This window comes from Taeniopygia guttata, chromosome 37 (assembly GCF_048771995.1).
Source record: "Taeniopygia guttata chromosome 37, bTaeGut7.mat, whole genome shotgun sequence".
NCBI lineage: Eukaryota > Metazoa > Chordata > Aves > Passeriformes > Estrildidae > Taeniopygia > Taeniopygia guttata.
In genome coordinates, this window is record NC_133062.1 from 5,845,692 (window position 1) to 5,869,426 (window position 23,735).

At 51.7% G+C, this 23,735-nt stretch overlaps 1 protein-coding gene and 1 pseudogene across 1 annotated transcript in view; one reads left to right on the forward strand and one right to left on the reverse strand.

The window, feature by feature from the left end:
* Positions 1-13,919: 13,919 nt before the first annotated feature.
* Positions 13,920-14,917, reverse strand: LOC101233511 (olfactory receptor 14J1-like; annotated as a pseudogene).
* A 1,178-nt stretch (positions 14,918-16,095) lies between these two features.
* Positions 16,096-23,735, forward strand: part of LOC140681608 (uncharacterized) — a 370,130-nt gene continuing 362,490 nt past the window's right edge. Inside the window, 1 exon segment of the mRNA XM_072921594.1 lies at positions 16,096-16,143. Within this exon segment, the coding sequence (XP_072777695.1) occupies positions 16,096-16,143 (48 nt within the window).

Here is a 23,735-nt window from a genome sequence, read left to right on the forward strand (position 1 = left end):
TGAAACAAAGCCTCTGTTTGACATAAGTAAGCACAAGCAAGTCACAAAAGTAAACAGGTAATTAGCACAGCCATACATAGGAACTCAGCACCAGTTAGCATAAGAAAAACCTGGCAGGCCTAACTTGACCTGAGAGTGACTTGACACAAAGCTTTAGACATAGTCTACCAGAAGAATAAGGGCAAGTGTGGAGTCAGCCCTGTGCAGGGAAGCCATGAGGAAGACTTTGTGCTGCTTTAGGGCATCGAGACCGCTCCTGGCCAGCGCTTGGACATCAGCTTCAAGTATAGGAATCTGAGCCAATGTATTTCCAACCCCCTGCCTATCAAATTGCCTCAGCAGCGTAAAGATGGACGGTATGTTTGGTACAATTCCTGCATCAACCCACTGAAATTTATACCTGGTGGAGGAATATTTTAGTGGGGTGCAGACCCCCGCCCTCCCGCCAGGTCAATAAAAGAGCTTTTGGTAGACAGTGCATTTGTCTGCCAATTTCTTTGAATGAGGGAGACCCCTCAGGAATGCTGTATCCTGAGGGAACACCACTGGCCTTGACCTGTAGGCAGCTGCACAAGCTTAAAATCTGCTGCCTCAGCTTCCAGGACCTCTCTTGGCCAGCATCCTGACGTGGATGCAGAACTGTTGTGAGGCACTGCTGGGACCCAGCAGGACAGGACTGCCTGTGTTGTGTCCACATAGCACCCCTCACACAGCCAGGGTCATCCCGAAACCAGAGAAATGCTCAGGTGTCAGCAGAGGGGAGCAAGGAGCACTGGGCTCCTCTCAGGGTATCTCAGCTGGGCTCGCTCCACAACAACCCCCCCATTTTAAGGCCTGCTGATGCCCAGCTGCCAGAAATGCCTCCCTTCTTCTCTCCAAGATCCACAGGGAGAGCCAAGAAGCAGGACACCTTGGGAGGCAATCCTTCCAAGCCTTTTCTGAGGCCAGGCACACACCAAGATCAGCCAAGACTCTCCACCACACTGCCTGGCCCACCCAGCCCAGCTCTGTGCTGGCCCTGGGCCACAGCAGCTTCCACCAAGCAAGGGCAAATGCATGTAGCCAAGAGCTGAAACACAGCAGGCAGGGAAGATGTGAAAAGTGTGTGTGTAAAGGCCTTTTAATTCACAGCTCCCACAGAGAGCTTTGGGGCTCACAGCTGAACAGAGATGGTTCTGCTCACACCTCTGTCCAAAGCGGGGGAATCACACCTTGCTGCAGGTGCTTGGGTTGGTCCTGCAGGTCCAGGTGGATGCCAAACCTGCTCTTCACAGCCTTCTCCCTTGCCCTGCCCCTCTGCCAAGCACAACATGCCTGAAGGACTGAAAAGACCCCAGAGAGCCAAAGGGGAACACTTGCACCTGCTCCCTGGGAGCTCCCTGGGAAGCACTGTCCTTGAGAAGCAAGCCCCTTTCCTCCGAAGGCATTTCCCCAAATGTGCAGCTTTCCTGGGGAACACCAACACACTCTTAAGAATAGCTGGCAAGGTTGAATGACTTCAGGTCCTCTGAGGACAGGCACTCCAGCTCTAGCTCGTATTCCCCCAAGTGCCTTTCAAGGTGGAGGCTCAGACGTGCAGCCCCAGGCCCTCTACAAACACAAGCTGCTCAGTGCCTCTTCACCTGCCTCAACTCCTGCCTGTGGTCATGGCAGCAAAACCAGGCTGTTCCCAGCCAGAGCCCAGAGCCCTGTTCCCACAGGACGCTCTTGCCAGCACCTTCCAGGCCTCTCCGCTGTGCACACAGCGCTTTTCATGCCCGCTCCCAACAGGCTCTGGAAGGCAGAGCACAGCCTGGCTGCCTCTGCCACCAGCACACCCCAAGCACAGGCAGAGGAAGAAGCAGCAGGGGTTTTTTTGCAGCCATACCCAGGAGAAACCGGAAGGGTGCCCTCCCTCTGCTCTCACTTGGTTGGCTTTCTGACTGCCTCTGAGGCTGGGGCTGCCATTCCTGGGTTCTGGGGACCAGAACCACACCTGGGATCCCGGCACTGCCTGACAGCGCTCCAGGCTCTGGCACAGTCTGAGTCTCGGGCACCGTGCTGCTGCTTCATTTGCTCTTAGGCACAGCCAAAGCTCTCTGTTAAGCCCAGATAGTCTCTGGTTCTGCTCTCTCCAGGGATTGCAGCTCCCTGCCCAGGCACTGCAGCTCGCTCGGCCAGCCCCTGCTGACTGCCCACTGCCCTCATTCACACTCAAGGAGGTCTGAGATGAAATCAGAGCACCCAGACAAGGATAAGAAAGGAGGGCCCTCGCCACCCACAGGGGAGCCAATGTTTGAGATCATCACCAAGTCCCTGATGTACGAAAGTCTCTGCAATCTGCACAAAGACATTGTACGACAGGGACGTGAGGCTTATACAACCTGGTACACCGGGTCTGGGACCTTATGGGTACAGGCATGCAACTGGATGGTGGTGAGGCAAGGAATTTGGGACCCTTGACCCAGGACTCAGGTATTTATCAGAATTTTGTAAGGGAGCCAGGCTCCCTTTTCCTCTGGGAGTGGCTTTTAATGAGTGTCAGAGAGAGGTTTGTCCACAAGGAGAGAATGCAGGAGCACCACCACAGAATGAGCTGGAAGACCCTTGAGGAAGGGATCCAACAGCTGAGAAAAGTGGCAGTATTGGAGGTACTCTTTGGGAGGGATGGACAGCATGATAATGACCCTGGCAAGGTCAGATGCACAGGGCAAATGCCGTGGAATCTGGCAAATCTAGGGCCATGTCAATACACCACCTTCATTGCAACGATTAATGCTGATACCAGCCGAGAGACAGTGGGTTCTGCTGCAAACAAGTTTAGAAATTGTGAGAGGATGATCAATGGCGAGATGCAGGCTCATGTCTCTGCTGTGAGCAAGGAACTCAAAGAGGAGTTTAAAGAGAAGATGAGGAAGATGAAGGAGGAGGTGAGGAAGATCAATGCAGCACCAGTGCAAGTCACAGGCCCAATAGTCAGAGCCCAATACGCCCAGCTAGAGAGAGAGGATACACCCCACAAGCTGACTTGTGGGGTTTTTTTGCATGGGGAAGACATGGGAAGGAAAGATGGGAAACCCACTTCTGTCCTGGCAGTGAGGATGCATCCACTCAAGGAGGGAAACACTAACCGAGGGAATTCCAGTAAAGTGAAGGTAGCCTCAGCCTCCCCTGACCGAGCAGCCGGGTATGATCTGTCAGATCCCCTTGAAGGTACCACTAGTATGTATGCCTAGGAAAGAAATAATAACCAGGGTTAGAGGGGCCCTGCCTCTAGCCAGAGAGAGTCACCAGAAAACCAGATATTCTGGATGGTGTGGATGCAATGGCCACAGGCATATGATGCCTTAGTTGATACTGGTGCGCAGTGTACCCTGCTACCATCAGGACATGTGGGGGCAGAACCTGTTTCCATTGCCGGGGTGACAGGGGGATCGCAGCAATTGGCCCTGTTGGGAGCCGAGGTGAGCCTGACTGGGAAGGAGTGGCAGAAACATCCTATTGTGACTGGCCCAGAGGCCCCGTGTGTTCTGGGCATAGACTTCCTCCGGAATGGCTGTTACAAAGACCCAAAAGGACTCAGGAGGGCTTTTGGCATAGCTGCTGTAGAGGCAGAGGGCATTAAGCAGTTGAACACCTTGCCTGGACTATCAGAAAACCCATCTGCAGTAGGACTCCTGAGGGTGGAAGAGCAGCAAGTACCAATTGCCGCCTCGACAGTGCACGACCGGCAGTATCGGACAAATCGAGGTGCTGTGATCCCCATCCACAGAATGATCCGTGACTGCAGAGCCAAGGGGTGTTCAGCAAAACCCCACCCTTGAACAGCCCCACTTGGCCTGTGTGCAAGTCTGGCAGAGAATGGAGATTGCCTGAGCATTATTGTGCCGTGAATGAAGTGGCTCCACTGCTGAGCACTGCTGTGCCGGACATGCTGGAATTCCAGCACGAGCTGGAGTCCAAGGCAGCAAAGTGGTACGCCACTATTGACATTGCCAAGGTGTTTTTCTCCATTCCTCTGGCAGCAGAATGCAGGCCTCAGTTTGCTTTCACTTGGAGGGGCGTTCAGTACACCTGGAACTGACTGCCCCAGGGGTGGAAGCGCAGCCCCACCATCTGCCATGGACGGATCCAGGCTGCACTAGAAAAGGGTGAAGCTCCAGAACACCTGCAGTACATCGATGGCATCATTGTGTGGGGGAACACGGCAATGGAAGTATTTGAGTAAGGACAACAGATCATCCAGATTCTGCTAAGAGCCAGCTGCACCATCAAGAAGAGCAAAGTCAAAGGACCTGCCCGAGAGATTCAGTTCCTGGGAGCAAAGTTGCAAGACGGATAAAGTCACATTCCCACTGAGGTCACCAATAAGATCACTGCAATGTCCCCACCAACCAGCCAGAAGGACACACAAGCTTTCCTATGCTCCATTGGCTTTTGGAGAATGCCCATTCCCGAGTACAACCAGACTGTGAGCCTTCTCTACCTGGTCACCCACAAGAAGAACGATTTTCACTGGGGCCCTGTGCAGCAGCAAGCCTTTGCCCAGATCAAGCAGGAGATCGCTCATGCTGTAGCCCTTGGCCCAGTCAGGACAGGAGCAGAGGTGAAGAATATGTTCTACTCTGCAGCCGGGAACCATGGTCTGTCCTGGAGCCTTTGGCAGGAGGAGCCTGGGGAGACTCGAGGCTGACCACTGGGATTCCGGAGCTGAAGTTACAGAGGGTCTGAAGCCAACTACACTCCTACAGAGAAGGAAATCTTGGCTGCCTATGAAAGAGTTCAAGCCACCTTGGAGGTGATTCTCATGGAAACACAACTCCCCCTGGCACCACGACTGCCGGTGCTGGGGTGGATGCTTAAAGGAAAAGTTTCCTCTCCCACCATGCCACTGACACCACATGGAACAAAAGGATTGTTCTGCTGTCCTTCATAAGAGTAAATGTTGTTCTGTTCTCCTGTCCTTGTCACTGTGCTCACCCTGCATGAGGTGTGTCTGCAAGCCCTCCAACCTCTGGGCTTGGGATGGGCAAGTGTTCCTGAGGGAACAGGGATGGGGCAGCTGGGCTGGACTGACCCAAGGGATGTTCCATTCCATGTGACACCATGATCAGCAATCAACTGAGAGAACTGGGTGACAAGGGGGGTCGGGGATTAATTTCTGTTTGAAGATATTTTTCTTTCAAAACAGCACCTACACATACAGAATCTTATCCTGCCACAAGGTTGTCAAACATTTTCTGCTGATAGGCAATTTCCTGTGGATTTTTCTTCTGTTAGTGCTTTTTTTAGTTGGGTTTGGAAGGTTTTTTTGGTCGGTTTTGTTTTTTTCCCTGTTGAACTGCCTTTCTTCTGATGCATACGTTTTTTCTCCCTTTCCTTGTGCCTTGCTTGGCACCTGATGGCAAGACAAATTTACCCAACTCAGTCATCTTGCCCAGTTATGTTTAGCAGTCACCATTACTAGATGAGTTCAGTCACAGACCTCCTGCAATTTGGCAGCATCCACCAAGAATTGAAAGTGCATTTCATGTCCTTGTAGAGATAATAGAAATAATCCACAGTGGTGGTCAAGGGCTGGTCACTGAGGGATGTCAGCAGGGCGTGGCTGCCAAGAACACTGTACCATGGATGATATTTGAGCCTCATTGTTCAGCCAAATTCCCACCCACCCCATGTTCCACTCCTTCAGCCCGGGTCTCTCCAGTCTGGCTCTGAGGAGACCACAGCAGACCCTGTCACAGGCCTGCTGAAGCCTGTGCACACAACATCCCCTTCTTTTCCCTCCCACGTGGGTTCTGCAGTCCCTGCCTTGTCCTGCCAGTGCCTGGAATGGCTGCAGGAGGATTTGCCACATCCCCTTCCCTGCTGAGCCTGACCAGTCCGTGACTCTCCCAGTCCCCCTCCCTGCCCAGACTGGTTCCATGTCTGCCCTTCCCAAGTGCCCAGGACCCTCTGGGATGGCTCTGGCCTTTCCAGGGAGTTTGAGAGAGGTGCCACAGTGACGCTGCCCAGCCTTCTCAACAGGCCTGACACCAAAGGCCTTTTCCACAGCCCTCAGTCCCAGATCAGTGGCCAGAACATAGCACAGCCCTGTCAAGGTCCTCAGGGTGGTTCAGAAGGGAGGCAGCAGGGTTTTCTCCCCACAGACCTTCACTCCATCCAATGTCTCTCTGTGCAGTCCATGGCTGCCCTGAGCATTTTTTCCTGGAGCCTCCCTGCCCAGGATGTTTGTCTCTATGCTGTCCTAACCACAGCCCAGCAAAGAATTCAGGTGCTTTCCCAGAGGAGGTTACTCTCAAAGTAAAATGGCTGGGAAGGAGAGTGTGGAGTTGGGAAGGGCAGCTCCAAAAGGACCAGTCCCTGCTGCTCCCTGGCAGTGCTGCTCTGCTGGAGCTCTCTTCCTCTTCTCCCCTCTAACTTCATGCAGGCCTCAGACTGGAATCCCAGATAAAACAGGCACTGCAGGGTAGTTTATTTTGTTCCAATGTAGCGATAGCACAAACCGTGGTGTACAGAGCTTATGGGTCACATCCAAGAGGCAGACAGTGACTTAGATGGTGGGGGTTAAAAAATGTTATTGATGATAATTTATGAGCGAAAAACCCACTGAGCATTACCCAAGGGCCTGCTGTCCTTGGCCCCTGCACGCTCATCCAGGCTGAGATGGACACTGATGGTTTCTGTGCCAGGCTCTGCCAGCCCAGCCCAGCTCCCTGCAAGCTCTGCCAGCTGCCCTGAGCTCTGGGCAGCACCAAGGGCCTCTCCCCAGCACAGCCCAGCCGGCTCTGGCCCCACAGCTCTGCTCAGGCCAGGCTGCTCTGGGCACTGCCCCACGGCCTCAGCCCTGCCAAGGGCACAGCAGCAGCTGCAGCTCAGCCAGGACTCAGCCCCACCATGGGGGAACGGGCCTGGCCAAGGCAAAGGAGGCTCCCTGGGTGTCCTGCTCTCCTCTCCAGGAGATCTGAGAGCTCTGCAGCCCCTCCTGCCATCCCATCTGCCCAGGCCAGCACAAGAGCCCCGGCCTTGGGGCCCTCCAGAGCTGCTCCTGCTCCAGGCCCAGGGCCCATCCCAGAGCTGGGGCAGCCACAAAGCTGTGCCCATTTCTGTTCATTCCTGCGCTGATGGGGATGGATCCTCAGCACCTTGGAGGTTGGTGATGAACTTTACTACTCCAGAGGCCTCTTCTTTCTTGAGCTCTTCAGTATAGAAATTTAGTGACAAAGGCTCATTCATATTTCTTCAAAACACCCAAACAAGACAAGCCCATGGAAATAATTCAAGTCTTGAATTCTTCAGTTGTTAATTCGACAGATTGCAGAAGTGTATTTAAATTCAACCTACTATATTGAAAACAGTGCAGAGGGAATTGTTTTGTCCTGTTTACTTTTCCTATTTATAGATTGATATCAGCAATTCCCCAGTTGATATGGATCCCTAGCATCTCCTAATCCATTTTTAATAGGTATGAAAATCAAGACCCCTTGTTGCTGACAATCTGAAGAGGGTCCCACAGAGAGCCAGCTGGAGTAATGACACCCAAACCAATATGGCTTGATGTCATCCTCCTTTATTGTCTAATTTTTTCATATTTTATTCCTTCATCGCCTTACAAAATACATAGTAAATTAACATTCATTGGTTAACGTAATAAATATAATTATATTACGTTAACCAATGAATATTTATTTGCTATTGTCATGTATTGATTGGCTGTTATTCTACAAGCGTCTGATCAGGTTATAGTACATGACAATTTTCATATACTACTCAGCGTCCAGCATTGACTATTGTGTTTGTACAAGGCTTATTGTTTTTCCAAGGATGTCCTAAGTACTTTAAATTAACTAAAGTAATTCAGTAATCTGCAGGCCAGGGTTGTCCAGCTCCTGCAAAGGAATAGCATCAAGAATAGCATGTCTTTGTTCTACGAGAAATTCCTCGACACCCTGTGGATCAAAGGATCCTTTGTGATCCTCCAGATCCTCATGGAACCAAGGGTGCATTGAGGCACAGCTGGGCCTTGTTGCAAGCAAAGAAACCTCTGTAAAAAGCAGGGTAACTCACAGAACCAAGGAGTCCATTGTTAGAGGATAAAACCTATGGAACCAAGTTTCCATGGTGACAAAGAGGGGCCTCATGGAAACAAGGGGTCACTGCGACACAGTGGGACTCATGGTACGAATTGTCCATTATGACAATGTGGATTCACGGAGACCGTGGTGACACTAAGGAACCTCATGGATCCACAGGGCCATTGTGGTGCTGAAGAACTTCATGGACCCCAGGGTTTATTGTGACACAGCAGGCCCGCATTGGAAGAGAGGAACCATTGATGACAGTACAGAAACTCATGGAAGCAAGGGACATGGACTCATGGGACCATTGTGACACAGCAGGGCCACATGGAACCAAGGAGACCAGTGACATTTAGGTACTTCATGGAACCAAGGGTCCATCGTTACACAGCAGGGCCACATGGAACCAAGGAGACCATGGTGACACTACGGAAGCTCATGGAACCAAGGATCCATTGTGACACTGCAGAAACAAAGAGACCATGGCTGACACTATGGAAGCTCATGGAACCAAACAGCCATTGTGACACTGCAAGGTGTCGTTGAACCGGGAAGACCATTGTGACCCTAGAAAACTTGATTGGCACTAAGGGTTTATTGTGACACAGCAGGGTCCCATGAAACCAATTGTCCATTGTGACAATGCAGATCTGATAGGACCATGGTGACATTACAGAAGCTCATGGAACCATGGGTCCATTGTGATAAAGCAAGGCCTCATGGAACCAAGGAGACCATTGTGACATCATGGAATCTCATGGAACAAAGGAACCATTGTTACAGTCTGGAACCAAAGAGACCATTGTGACATGATGGAATCTGATGGAACCAAGGGTCCATTGTTACAGTCCAGAATCACGGAGACCATTGTGACATCGTGGAAACTCGTGGAACCAAGTGTCCATTGTTACAGTCCGGAACCAAGGAGACCATTGTGACATTGCAGAACCGCATGGAATCAAGGGTCCATTGTTGCAGTTCAGAACCACAGAGAACATTGTGACATCATGGAACCTCGTGGAACCAAGGGTCCATTGTTGCAGTTCAGAACCACAGAGAACATTGTGACATCATGGAACCTCATGGAACCAGGGCTCTATTGTTCCAGTCGGAACCAAGGAGACCATTGTGACATCATGGAACCTCGTGGAACCAAGGGTCTCCAGAATCAAGGACACCATTGTGACCGTACCGAACCTCACAGAACCAAGATTCCATTTTTATGCAGTGGGGCCTCATGGAACCAAGGAAACACTGTGACACAGCAGGGCCGCATGGAACCAATGGTCCATAGAGATACTGCCTATCCAAGGAGACCATGGTGATGCTGTGGAACCTCATGGAACCAAGGGGCCATTGTGACATTGTGTGGTCTCATTGGAACAAAGGACATGGTTAATGGGACAGAGGCTCCTGGAAACTATGGGACCTTGTGACACTGTAGGGACTCATGGAACCAAGGAGACCACTGTGACACTGAGAACCTTATGGAACCAAGCAGCCCTTTTCACCCTAAGGAACCAAGGAGACCATTGCTGACAGCATAAACCTCATGGAACTGAGGGGCTGTTGCTATACAGCTGTCGGAACCCCGGCCTGGTTTAAGCGTTCCATGTGGTGGTAAAGTCTCTCCTCCAACCTGTGGTTCCAAAGAAAACTCTGCAGCATCTTGTTGTTCCATCTCAAGGCAGAACATTGTAAACTATCTAAAAGATTGTCTTCTCTGGCTACTGCAGTTTAGTCAGCAGCTCAGGCAGAGGCACACACATCCCTGACACCCTCTCTTTCTGGTGTCTTCTTCTTCTCACCCCCTGCCCAGGGCTGCTGCTATCTTTTATATGATACATTACGAGATACATGTTTACAGTTTTTCCCCAATACCTACTACCTATATTAAATGGTGCTTTTCTACTCTAAACAAATACATAAGTGCCAACATCATCAAGAACATGGAGGTAAGGAAGAAGAAAGAGGAGGAACAGGACCGGCCTACATTCCTCCATCTTAAAACTTCTGACCCCCATGTACAAAGTAAAAACCCCCCTGTACAGGTGCTAAACCCCCCCATACAATACTAAAAATTTTTTCTCTCTACTTTGTAACTACTTCTACTATAATATATAAATTTTGGTGACTGCTTGTTCCACATTCAAAGTTCGTAAATCATTCCATGGCTCAAACTCAAAATCACAGCTGTTTCCAGCTGCCTGCCAGGGTCTCAAATGCCTCCGACCAGGCCCTGGAAACTCCAAAAATGTCTGAGGGACATTTTGAGTTCCAACAAGCGCCTGAGGCAGGGAGATGCAGCTGGGAGCAGGGCAGAGAGCTAGCTGCTGGAGAGGTGGCCTGGGGGCTGGCAAAGGCCGCTTCCAGAAACTCACAGCCAGGGCAAAGACCCCTGTGCTGTCCCCATCAGAGGTGTACACGCTGTCCTCTGGCCAGGCGCTCAGCACATCGAGGAGGATCTGCAGTGCCGGCTCGGCGGTCCTGCTCGAGGACATGATGGTCCCCCACATGGTCACGGCAGCTCTGTGGGGCCAGAGCTCTGTGTCAGGGCGGGTCTCAGCCACAGCAGCGTGGCCTGGGCAGCTGCAGGGGCCCGCGCTGGCCCTCAGGCCGGCCTCTGACTCCTGCCCCTGGCTGGCAGCAGCCAGCCAGCCCACGTGGGTCCAGGCCCTGAGGGGCAGGGAGGGAGCATGGCAGCAGGCTCTGGAGTTGAGATGCCAGGACTGGAAAACTGAGGGGCCAGAGGCTCCTGCAGTACATCGATGGCATCATTGTGTGGGGGAACACGGCAATGGAAGTATTTGAGTAAGGACAACAGATCATCCAGATTCTGTTGAGAGCCAGCTTCACCATCAAGAAGAGCAAAGTCAAAGGACCTGCCCGAGAGATCCAGTTCCTGGGAGCAAAGTTGCAAGACGGATAGTGTCACATTCCCACTGAGGTCACCAATAAGATCACTCCGATGTCCCCACCAACCAGCCAGAAGGACACACAAGCTTTCCTATGCGCCATTGGCTTTTGGAGAATGCCCATTCCCGAGTACAACCAGACTGTGAGCCTTCTCTACCTGGTCACCCACAAGAAGAACGATTTTCACTGGGGCCCTGTGCAGCAGCAAGCCTTTGCCCAGATCAAGCAGGAGATCGCTCATGCTGTAGCCCTTGGCCCAGTCAGGACAGGAGCAGAGGTGAAGAATATGTTCTACTCTGCAGCCAGGAGCAATGGTTTGTCCTGGAGCCTTTGGCAGGAGGAGCCTGGGGAGACTCGAGGCTGACCACTGGGATTCCGGAGCTGAAGTTACAGAGGGTCTGAAGCCAACTACACTCCTACAGAGAAGGAAATCTTGGCTGCCTATGAAAGAGTTCAAGCCACCTTGGAGGTGATTCTCATGGAAACACAACTCCCCCTGGCACCACGACTGCTGGTGCTGGGGTGGATGCTTAAAGGAAAAGTTTCCTCTCCCACCATGCCACTGACACCACATGGAACAAAAGGATTGTTCTGCTGTCCTTCATAAGAGTAAATGTTGTTCTGTTCTCCTGTCCTTGTCACTGTGCTCACCCTGCATGAGGTGTGTCTGCAAGCCCTCCAACCTCTGGGCTTGGGGTGGGCAAGTGTTCCTGAGGGAACAGGGATGGGGCAGCTGGGCTGGACTGACCCAAGGGATGTTCCATTCCATGTGACACCATGATCAGCAATCAACTGAGAGAACTGGGTGACAAGGGGGGTCGGGGATTAATTTCTGTTTGAAGATATTTTTCTTTCAAAACAGCACCTACACATACAGAATCTTATCCTGCCACAAGGGTTTCAAACAGTTTCTGCTGATAGGCAATTTCCTGTGGATTAGCTTTTCTTCTGTTAGTGCTTTTTTTAGTTGGGTTTGGAAGGTTTTTTTGGTCGGTTTTGTTTTTTTCCCTGTTGAACTGCCTTTCTTCTGATGCATACGTTTTTTCTCCCTTTCCTTGTGCCTTGCTTGGCACCTGATGGCAAGACAAATTTACCCAACTCAGTCATCTTGCCCAGTTATGTTTAGCAGTCACCATTACTAGATGAGTTCAGTCACAGACCTCCTGCAATTTGGCAGCATCCACCAAGAATTGAAAGTGCATTTCATGTCCTTGTAGAGATAATAGAAATAATCCACAGTGGTGGTCAAGGGCTGGTCACTGAGGGATGTCAGCAGGGCGTGGCTGCCAAGAACACTGTACCATGGATGATATTTGAGCCTCATTGTTCAGCCAAATTCCCACCCACCCCATGTTCCACTCCTTCAGCCCGGGTCTCTCCAGTCTGGCTCTGAGGAGACCACAGCAGACCCTGTCACAGGCCTGCTGAAGCCTGTGCACACAACATCCCCTTCTTTTCCCTCCCACGTGGGTTCTGCAGTCCCTGCCTTGTCCTGCCAGTGCCTGGAATGGCTGCAGGAGGATTTGCCACATCCCGTTCTTTGCCGAGCCTGACCAGTCCGTGACTCTCCCAGTCCCCCTCCCTGCCCAGACTGGTTCCATGTCTGCCCTTCCCAAGTGCCCAGGACCCTCTGGGATGGCTCTGGCCTTTCCAGGGAGTTTGAGAGAGGTGCCACAGTGACGCTGCCCAGCCTTCTCAACAGGCCTGACACCAAAGGCCTTTTCCACAGCCCTCAGTCCCAGATCAGTGGCCAGAACATAGCACAGCCCTGTCAAGGTCCTCAGGGTGGTTCAGAAGGGAGGCAGCAGGGTTTTCTCCCCACAGACCTTCACTCCATCCAATGTCTCTCTGTGCAGTCCATGGCTGCCCTGAGCATTTTTTCCTGGAGCCTCCCTGCCCAGGATGTTTGTCTCTATGCTGTCCTAACCACAGCCCAGCAAAGAATTCAGGTGCTTTCCCAGAGGAGGTTACTCTCAGAGTAAAATGGCCTCAAGGCACTGTTTGTGCCACTGGAATTGTGCCACCCCCGAGTGCTGCTGATGGTGTTTGTGCTCACACAGGTTCATCTCCCCACACACACACACACACAGGATGCACTGCTAAAATCTCCCCAGTACACAGCAAACATGGCCTGCTGGCCTGGTCACTTGGTGTCCCTCCATGCAGGGACAAACAACCTCCTGCAGGTGGGGGAGAGGCCAGTGCTGGCAATGGTGGTTGCAGGGGCTGGTGTGGGACAATTGTCATGGGGCACCTTCCCAGGCTGTCCCCAGAACAAAGACACAGCCCAGGCCCTGCTCTGCTCCTCCATCAGGTCCATGCCAGGAGCTCTGGCTGTGCCAGGACACTGCTGTGTGCCCCCCTGCACACTCGCCCTCTGCCCAGGCACTGGGCTTTGCTGTGCCAGGGCATTCCTGGAGCACATTGCTGACAGCAGCTCTGGAGGAGAGCAAAGCCTTCCTGCCCTGCCCTCAGGAGATGCCCTTTGCTGATGGAGCTGCTGTGCTGGAGCCCAGCTGTGTCCCAGCAGTGCCCACGGCCTGTCCCTGCCTGTGGTCACAGCACGGACACGCAGCAGGACAGTGACCAAGCTGCCAGAGCACTGCGGCCTTACAGCCACGGCAGGGCTGGGAAGGAGAGGGTGGAGTTGGGAAGGGCAGCTCCAAAAGGACCAGTCCCTGCTGCTCCCTGGCAGTGCTGCTCTGCTGGAGCTCTCTTCCTCTTCTCCCCTCTAACTTCATGCAGGCCTCAGACTGGAATCCCAGATAAAACAGGCACTGCAGGGTAGTTTATTTTGTTCAAATGTAGCAATAGCACAAACCATGGTTTACAGAGCTTATGGGTCACATCCAAGAGGCAGACAGTGAATAAGATGGTGGGGGTTAAAAAAATGTTATTGATGATACTTTTATGAGCAAAAAACCCACTGAACATTACCCAGGGACCTGGGCAGGCCTGTTGTGCGTGTCATGAGTTCCATTCCAAAAGTTTGGCAGAAGAAAACAGGCAATAGGTAGCTTCAGAGAAGCAGCCAGTCATCATTTTCCTCAGGGCATCCTTGAGCTCCTGGTTCCTCAGGCTGTAGATGAGGGGGTTCAGGGATGGAGGCACCACCGAGTACAGAACTGACAGGGCCAGATCCAGGGATGGGAGGAGAGGGAGGGGGGCTTCAGGTAGGCAAAGGCTGCGGTGCAGAGAAACAAGGAGAGCACATCCAGGTGACGGAGGCAGGTAGAAAAGGCTTTGTGCCGTCTCTGCTCAGAGGGAATTCTCAGCACAGCCCTGAAGATCTCCACATAGGAGAAAACCATGAACACAAAACAGGCAAATGACAAAAAGGCACTAACAGCAAGGAGCTCAAGTTCCCTGAGGTAGAAGTATGAGCAGGAGAGCTTCAGGATCTGGGGAACATCAGAGAAGAACTGTCCCAGGGCATTGCCATGGCACAGGGGCAGGGAAAATGTATTGGCTGTGTGCATCAGAGCATTGAGAAAGGCACTGGCCCAGGCAGCTGCTGCCATGTGGGCACAAGCTCTGCTGCCCAGGAGGGTCCCGTAGCGCAGGGGTTTGCAGATGGACACGTAGCGGTCGTAGCACATGACAGTGAGAAGGGAAACCTCTGCTGAAATGAAAAAGACAAACAGAAGCAGCTGTGCAGCACATCCTGAGTAGGAGATGGTGCTGGTGTCCCAGAGGGAATTGTGCATGGCTTTGGGGACAGTGGTGCAGATGGACCCCAGGTCGCTGAGGGCCAGGTTGAGCAGGAAGAAGAACATGGGCGTGTGCAGGTGGTGGCCGCAGGCTACGGCGCTGATGATGAGGCCGTTGCCCAGGAGGGCAGCCAGGGAGATGCCCAGGAAGAGGCAGAAGTGCAGGAGCTGCAGCTGCCGCGTGTCTGCCAGTGCCAGCAGGAGGAAGTGGCTGATGGAGCTGCTGTTGGACATTTGCTGTGGCTGCACATGGGCACCTGTTCAGAGAAAAGGATAGTTAAGTTTTGGAGGAGTTACCTGTAACCAAAATCAAAGCCATTTCCCATACACCCTCCTCTGTGACACACAAGGATATTCTTCTGTGTTTAAGAGCTTAGAGGTTTTCATTTTAAGCTCCCCCTATTTCTATCCTGCTATTCTTGGATATCACAAAAGCCCAGCATTTCTGCTGCCCTCCAGGAGAACAGAGTTGGTTCCCTGAGGCTACAGGATGAGTGGAGACTGGGGAGACATGGTCTGTCACTTCATTCTGCTTGGAGTTTCTCTGGGCTTTCATTTTCTCAAATAAATGATGCTCACACTCCCATGTTTCTCTTACAAACCCCCAGGTACAGCTGAGACAGATGGATCCACCACTGCCCAGCTCCACATTTGCAGCCAAGGACTCACATTGCTCATTTCACCAACCCAGCAGCATTTTCAGTGTCAAAACACCTCTGCCTTTTCCTATCAATCTCATAACTCAGAGGTGCTCTAGGACAGGTTTGCATCCTGGATTGCAGTTTCCACCTTGGACTGAAATCTCCTGGAGACTTCCAAGTGTCCTTCTGATGGCACTGGATGAAGGGAGATGCAGCTCCTTCCCTGGCTGCACTGCCAGCATTGCCCAGAGCCGGGCACTGGGGACAGCTGTGTCACCCTGAGCCAGCTGTGCCCCCTGCCAGATTCCCCAGTGCCGGGCAGCTGCTCCCAGCCCTGTGCTCTGCAGAGGGAACTGGGCCCGGGGCTGCAGAGCTGCCCCACGGCTCTGCTGCAGCTCTGCCTGCACAGGAGGGGCTGCACGCCTTGGAGCCCCGGCCCTGAGGGCAGAGGCTTGGCTGGGGCACAGGAGGGAGGGGGCTTGTGCAGAGGGAGGGGCTGCACTGGAGGGAATCCTGTGGAGATCTCTGAACTCTGCCTGCCACGGTATTTCTGGGCTTTATTTTCTCTCCTTCCCTGATCTTCTCTCTGCTTCCTGGAGATTTTCCTCCTGCAGGTGTTTCCCTGTGCCTGATCTCTCCCTGCCAGCACTCCCAGACCCCAAATCTCTGTGCACTCTCCTTGGCCTGACAGAACCCTGTCTGTTTGCTGGGCACTGGCTGGGGGCAGGTTCTGTTTGCAGCTTGGAGCAAGGACAGCTCAGACTGGGCCTGATGGCTCCAGTAAAGGTGGTGCTGGTGCTGTCCATGGGCAGAAAGACGGTAAGCACATTAGGGATTTCCTGTGAACCTACTGAGCACTAAAACTAACAGTTAGATGTCTCAGGCACTTATCAAAATTCATAATCAACCTTTAATATTTATCCCTCCCTCCCTGTCATTCTCCAGTAGAAGGAAACTGAATACAAAATCTCTGGAAATCTCTTTTTTATCAAATCCTTGTCTTGGAAATATTTTATGACTGGTGAGAACCCTTCAGTATTTCAGAGCTTCATCAAAATTTCACCTCCCCTGCACCAGAAATGCTCAGAGTTGTACTCACAGGGTCTGTGGGCATTGGGATGTTCCAGCTTTAGGAGATCACTCCAGGAGCTGCAGCTGCATTGTCCTGCAGCCAGAGGTTCCTGTGCCAAGGGCTGGCAGTGATTCTGCCCCAGGCACTTCTCAGCCCCTTCCCAGCCCTGACTGATTGAAGCTCTCTGTGCCTCTGTGCTGTGCCCGGGCTGGCTGCAGGCAGTGCCCCAGCCCTGCTGGGCTGGGAGAAGAGCTGCTCAGCAAGAGAAATGATCCTTGGAAGCTCTTGGTGTTCAGGAGCTGCTTCTGTGCCAGGAGCCTGGCCCAGCTCAGCAGCACAGACACAGCACAAGGACTTTAATGACCCTCTGGGGCTTTGTGCTCAGGCCCTGAACACCAGGCCCTGAGAGGGAGCTGCAAAAACCTCTCCAGAACTCCAAGTCAGAATCCAACTCCAAAGTTTCTTGGACTTTTAATGGGTCCCACTGAGGGACACGACTGAGAAAGTGTCCCCAGGCCCCAGGCAGAGCAGAGAACTGGAGGCACTGATGACAGGTGGGGACAAAGAGAAGCCAAGTCTTGGTGCCCTGGGGCACAGCAGGGTCTGTGCCACCAAGGGCTGTGAGGAGACACCTTGTCCTGAGGCCCTGGGACCTCCTGGCACAGCCCCAGCCAGGCTGGGCACTGTCACCCCCTGGTCCTGCCCTCAGCATCTCCCCCTAGCCCACATCCCAGTGGCCTCAAGGATCTGCTGGAAGGAGTCCCTGGTGAGCCTTGGTCAGGAATGGCCCTGGGGGCTCCTTCATGCTCCCAGGGACTGCAGGTTTTTCAAAGGACTTTGGCTTTGGCTTTTGCCTTGGAGTCTCTGAGAGCTTATTGCAATCCTGGCCTCAAATTATCTGCTGTAATTAGTCCCTGGAGAGGCTTTGTCAGTAACAACACTCAGTGGGGCCCATTAATACTTCAAGGTACTTCAGTTCTTTTAAGGTACTTGGTGTTTCCCTTTTGATCCAGACTCTGTGAGAGGTTTGTGCAATCCTGGCCCCAATTATCTGCTTTAACGAGTCCCTTGAGAGCTTTATACTGACACTCAGTCGGGCTCATTAATACTTTGAGATACTCAACTTTTGTAAGGTACTCTGGATTTTCTTCTCCACGCTGAGAGGCTTTTTTGCCATTTTGAGTCTCTGGGAGGTTTTTGTGCCATCCTGGCTTCCAGTTCTCTCCTCCAAGGAGTCCATGAGGAGCCTGTGTTGGGGATGGACCTCAGTGGGTCCCATTAATGTTTTGAGGCACTTTGGGGTTTTCTTCTGACTTTGACTCCTGGAAAGGTTTGTGCAATCTCCTCTCAGGCCCTGAGGTTTCAGGGCTCAGCTCCAAATGCACCATGAGGCTCATTAGGATCAAGCAAGTCCTGACAAACCATGGCTCTGCCTTGATCACCCTCTGCTCTCCTGCAGTTCATCAGGAAGTTTCTGTAGTGGTTTTGGTTTGCCAATTTCAGATTTCTCAGCCAATGCATTAATTAGTGTGGTGGGTTCAGTTTTGGCTAATTACCAGCGCACTCACTAGAATATACTTACTCATTTCCTGCTGTGAGGTAGGATTAGGAGAAAGGCAAAGTAAGCTCAAACTTTAAGAGTATAAGGAAAAGTTTGTTAAAAGGAACAAAAGAAAGAGTAATAAGGATCAGAACAAAACTTTCAGAACACCTCCCCTCTCCATACAACCTTTTCATACATACTGATTATATAAAAAGACAAACAAAAAAATTTTCAGTCAGTTTACCACCTCTGGAATAGTCCTTCTTTAGTTCACTTAGGGAGAGGAGTCTCTGTTTCTTGCTATGGAGACTTCTCCATAAGAAAACAGTTATCTTGTGGGTCTCAATTTCCACAAAGAGCAGCTGCCTGGAAAAATCTGCAATTCCGAAGGCACTCACATTTTTTCACAGCTTTTCCCACGGCTGTGTTAATGGGCCATGTCAGCTTATGGGTTATTAGTTCAAGATGAGCTGTTTAAGAGCAACGGTTCTCTTCATCTATTTCTGAAATCATCTTCATCTCTGCAAAAAGAGGTCTTCATCTCTCCCTGGTGCACAGGGTCTAATCACTCTGCTCTCTTTCTCTGTTCAAACTTCTTCTCATAGGATCACAGCTGTTGCAATATTTGCTTACTTTAGCATGGAGGCCTTTGCTGAAAACAACAATCTCCCCATACTTTTCAATGCCTTATAGGGAAAAAGAGAGTCTGATGTATCAATTACATCCTTCTCCGTAGCTTTACCAGAGGATTTCAGCCCCAAGATCAAGGCATCTCCTCATCCTTCCCATCTGGGACTCAACTTCCTCTTCACTGACCTCAGTGTGTTTTTGTTGCTCCTCTGTGTGCCTGCCCTGTGTCCTTTTCTCTCACTGGAGGGAGGATGGCAGCACTGGCAGAGTCAATATCTGCCCGGGGCTGCAGATGGTTCCGTGAGCTCGGCCGGGCTCGGTCCTTGCAGCCGGAGCTGTTTTCCCATGGAGGTTTCTGCAGCGGCTGCGCTGGGGCTGTGTCAGGCTGGGCCGCGCTGGGGCAGGGCCAGGATCTCAGCAGCCAGGCCAGAAGGCTGAGATGGGGCTGGGCCGGCCTTGGCACCTCTTTGGGGCCAGATGGGAGAGAGACCCAGCCAGGCTTTCTCATCTTCAACTTGGGTCTGCACAGAGGCGTCTGCAGTTTGCTTAGTGGTTTAACAGATTGTCAGCTCTCAGAGCAAATTACTGATTGGTTTTTTGTCAGACACTGAGGAAACTGCTAGCAGCTTCTCTCAGGACATCACTTCTGCAATGCAAAACCACCACAGCAGCACAGAGCACAGAGCTCCTTTGTCCATATGTAGTGGCCATGTGCCCGAGGCCTCAAAACCCCACCTTGGGAGATCTCTGGGCCCTCTCCAAGGTGTTTTCAAATGAAAACATTCAGCTCAGAGTCTAAGAAAATCACCAGAGCAAAGGGCCAGCCTGACCTGTCTGTCCTGGCTACTTTTGTCTGGGAGCAATCCTTGGATATATGGAACTTGGGAGGCCAAATTCTAATTTTGGCCATGGTCCCCAGAAATGAAGACCAGTTCTTTTCCATAGGAAAGAAGGAACAGAGCCCCAGTGCTTCAGGGGCAGATGAGAGGTGACCACCAGAGGCAAAGGCCAGGCAGAGCTGGCAGGTTTTTTTCTGGCAGATACTCTTGCACACAGGAAATTTTTTAGGCGGAGTATCAGTTTTGGCAAGGGGCATCAGAAAAGATGGACAGTTCTTTTCCATAGCAAGGAAAGCACGGAGCCCCAGTGGTCCAGGAGCTGATGAGAGGCAGCCCTTGGCATCCCAAGATCAGCCAGACCTGTCAGGTGGCCCCTGGGAGGCCAAGCCAGCCAGACCTGTTCCATGTTCCCTCGGTTCCATGAGGCCCCACAGTGTCCCAATGGTCCCTTGCTTCCAGGAGGCTCTGAGGTGTCACAATGCCCCCTTCGTGACACCAGGCCCTGAAGGGTCGGAATGGTCTCCATGGTTCCATCAGGCCCCACAGAGTCATAATGGTCTCTGGGTCCATGAAGCCCCGCAGTGTCACCACGGCCCCTTGGTTCCATGGGCTCCAGTGGTGCCACAATGATCCCCTTGGTTCCATGAGGTGCCCACAGTGTCACAGTGATCTCCATGGGAAGGAAAGAACCGAGCCCCAGTGTGGCAGGGGCAGCCACCAGAGGCCAAGGCCAGCCAGGCTTGATGGTACTGGCAGATTTTGTCTGGGAGCAACCGTTGGATATAGGGAATTTTAGAGGTGGAATCCCACTTTCAGACATGGACATCTGGGGGAGAAGGACGGTCCTTTTCCATAGGAAGAAAAGCATGGAACACCAGTGTTTCAGGGGCAGATAAATGGCGGCCACCAGAGGCCTAAGGCAGCCACACCTCTCTGTCCTGGTAGCTTTTGTCTGAAAACAACCCTTGGATATAGGGAATCTGGGAGGTGGAATCCCAGTATCTGCCATTTCTCCGTACATAAGGATGGTTTTTTGTATAAGAAGGAAAGCACAGAGGGCAAGTGTTTCTAAGGGAGAGGAGAGGAGAGGAGAGGAGAGGAGAGGAGAGGAGAGGAGAGGAGAGGAGAGGAGAGGAGAGGAGAGGAGAGGAGAGGAGAGGAGAGGAGAGGAGAGGAGAGGAGAGGAGAGGAGAGGAGAGGAGAGGAGAGGAGAGGAGAGGAGAGGAGAGGAGAGGAGAGGAGAGGAGAGGAGAGGAGAGGAGAGGAGAGGAGAGGAGAGGAGAGGAGAGGAGAGGAGAGGAGAGGAGAGGAGAGGAGAGGAGAGGAGAGGAGAGGAGAGGAGAGGAGAGGAGAGGAGAGGAGAGGAGAGGAGAGGAGAGGAGAGGAGAGGAGAGGAGAGGAGAGGAGAGGAGAGGAGAGGAGAGGAGAGGAGAGGAGAGGAGAGGAGAGGAGAGGAGAGGAGAGGAGAGGAGAGGAGAGGAGAGGAGAGGAGAGGAGAGGAGAGGAGAGGAGAGGAGAGGAGAGGAGAGGAGAGGAGAGGAGAGGAGAGGAGAGGAGAGGAGAGGAGAGGAGAGGAGAGGAGAGGAGAGGAGAGGAGAGGAGAGGCTCCTGTGAGACCAAGCCAGCCAGACCTGTTTCTCCTGGAAACTCTTGTCATGGAGTAATCCTTGGATATATGGAATTGCGGATGAAGAATCTCAGTTTTAACCACGGACACCTTGAGAAGAAAGAAGGTTCTTTTCCATTAGAAGGAAAGCACTGAGCCCCAGTATTTCAAAAGCTGATGAGAAGAAGCCCCCCAGAGGCCAAAGGCAGCCAGACCTGTCTGTCCTGGCAGCTTTCACTTGGGAGCAATCCTTCGATGTACAGAGTTTTGGAGGTGGAATCCCAGGTTTAGCCATGGGTGCCTGGACAGGAAGATGAGTTCTTTTCATTAGGAAGGAAAGCACAGAGCCCCAGTGTTTCAGAGGAACATGAGTGCCAGACCTCAGGAAGCCAAGGCCAGCCAGACTTGTGATTCCTGGCATCATTTTTCTGGGAGCTATCTTTGTATATAGGGAATTTGGGAGGGAGATCCCAAATTTTGGCTATGGGTGCCTGGTCGAGATGGATGCTTTTTAAGCAAGAAAAGCACACGGACCCAGTGTCTGAAAGGCAGATGAGAGGTGGCCCCTGGGTGGCCAAGGCAGCCAGACCTGTTTCTATTCGCAGATTTCATTGGGGAAAAATCTTTGCATATAAGGAAATGTGGGGAAGGAATCCCAGTTTTGGCTATAGACCCCTGGAGGAGAAGGACAGTTCTCTCCCATAGGATGACAAAAACAAAGAGTCAATTGTGACTCTGGGGTCCCACGTAACCAAGGGGCCATGGTGACACAGCAGGGCCACGTGGATCCAGTGGTCCATTGTGGCACTGTGGATCCAAGGAGACCATGGAGACACCCCCAGAACCTCATGGAACCAAGGGGTCCATGGTGACCCAGCGGGGCTGCATGGAGCCAATGGTCCATGGTGACACTGCCCATCCAAGGAGGCCATTTGGACACTGCAGAAGCTCATGGAGCGAGGTGGCCATTGTGACACTGAAGAACTTCATGCCACCAAATATCCATGGGGACACAGCAGGGCATCATGGAACCCAGGAACGGCTGTTGGCAGTGCGGAAACTCCTGGAACCAGGGGCTGTTGTGGCACTGCAGCACCAACACAGCTGCTGCACCTTGTCCCCTGCCCTGCACAGCTCCTTGGGAGGCACGGCAGGAGCAGCACCCTGGGAGCCTCAGGATTGCCCCTCTGGGATCCATGGCACACACTCCCAGGGGCTGGAATTCCAGTTCCCAGCAGGAAAAGATGTTCCTGCCCTTGAAGGCAAAGTCCTTATGGAAGAGCCAAAAGCCAAGTGCAGCAGGATCCTACAGTGACATTTCACTGCCAGCCTTCATAACTTCACCCATGGTTGTCGTAGCTCATGGATTGGGAATTAAATCAGGACAGGGTCTTTGGTGGGAGCTGCCCTGGGTCAAGGGAGACACTGAGAGAGAAACTGAGCAGGCAAAGGAAGGCAGGAGAGAAAGGAGGTGTTTTGGTTTGGAGAGACTGGTATCTGCTAAGGAAGGCAGGGGCCTCCCCTGAAATGGAAAAATGTAGATTCTTTCTTTCTGAATTGTTATAAATTTGAAATTAAGGGGGCCTCTCTAGTAACAATATGGGAGCAGGAATAGCAGTTTTTTATTAGGGAAGAAAATAAAAAGATAAAATAAACAATACAGTAAACCAAAACAACACTGAGAGAGCCAGAATACAACCTGACACTCTGTTGGACAGGGTGTTGGCCACAGTCCAATTGGAATGGTGGCTGCAGTCCTCCAGGAGTGTCAGGTGTGATTCTGTTGGAGAAGTGATCCTGTAGAAAAGGGTGTCTTCTTCTGAAGAGGAAGAGGCAGCTGTTCCTCTGAGAAATCCAGCCCAGAAAAAGCTTTGTTGGTGGGCCAGAATCTCAAGATTAGATGCAGGTAGGAATGCTTGGCTCCTTCCTCTAGGTAGAGCATCTCACAATGGGATGTTATAGTTCTTATCAGTCATGCAGTGACATTCAATAGCCCATTATCAGCAGATGTCTCCCCTGAGGGGGGACTGATTGTGGAAGAGATAAGGAAAAACTGCCCACTTAACACAGGACAACTGCCATACAGATGGCAAATAGAACACATCTTGCTTTTCAGTCTGGGGCAGGAGGACAAAAACAAAATCAGCTGAGAAGGCGTCACTCTGAAAAGCAAACCAGAACTGACAGAAAATGAATGGGACAGAAATCAATAATTCTGATAGTTTTATTTATTATCAAAATAAATCACACCCACCCAGCCCCATACAATCCTGATCCCACAACCTCAAATTTGGATCTTACTTCTCTCAATCTCCTTCCAACCCCATCTCACCCTGGAGGCTGTGGAATTGAGTAATTTTGGCATGGGACTGAGGTGGGAACCAGCCATTTTGAGGTGGGATTAAGTAATTTTGATGTGACAGAGCAATCCACCTTGGCTTTTGGAGTGCAAAGATATGGAGAATACGCCCATATATCCCCGAAGAACCCACAAATCCCCCAGAATATGTTTCCAAACCGTAAATTCCACCTCAAATAACTCTTAGATGGAGGGACTTTTGACATGTCTGGTCAATACTCTTCTTAGTGATTTTTCAGGTATTTTTAAGTGATAAAGACAAATCAGAAGAAAATTAGGGCCAAACCAAAACCAGATACCCCTTGAGCATCCCCTGAGCACTGGACAAAACAAACTTGGCAGAAATCAAACTTAACCCTCCA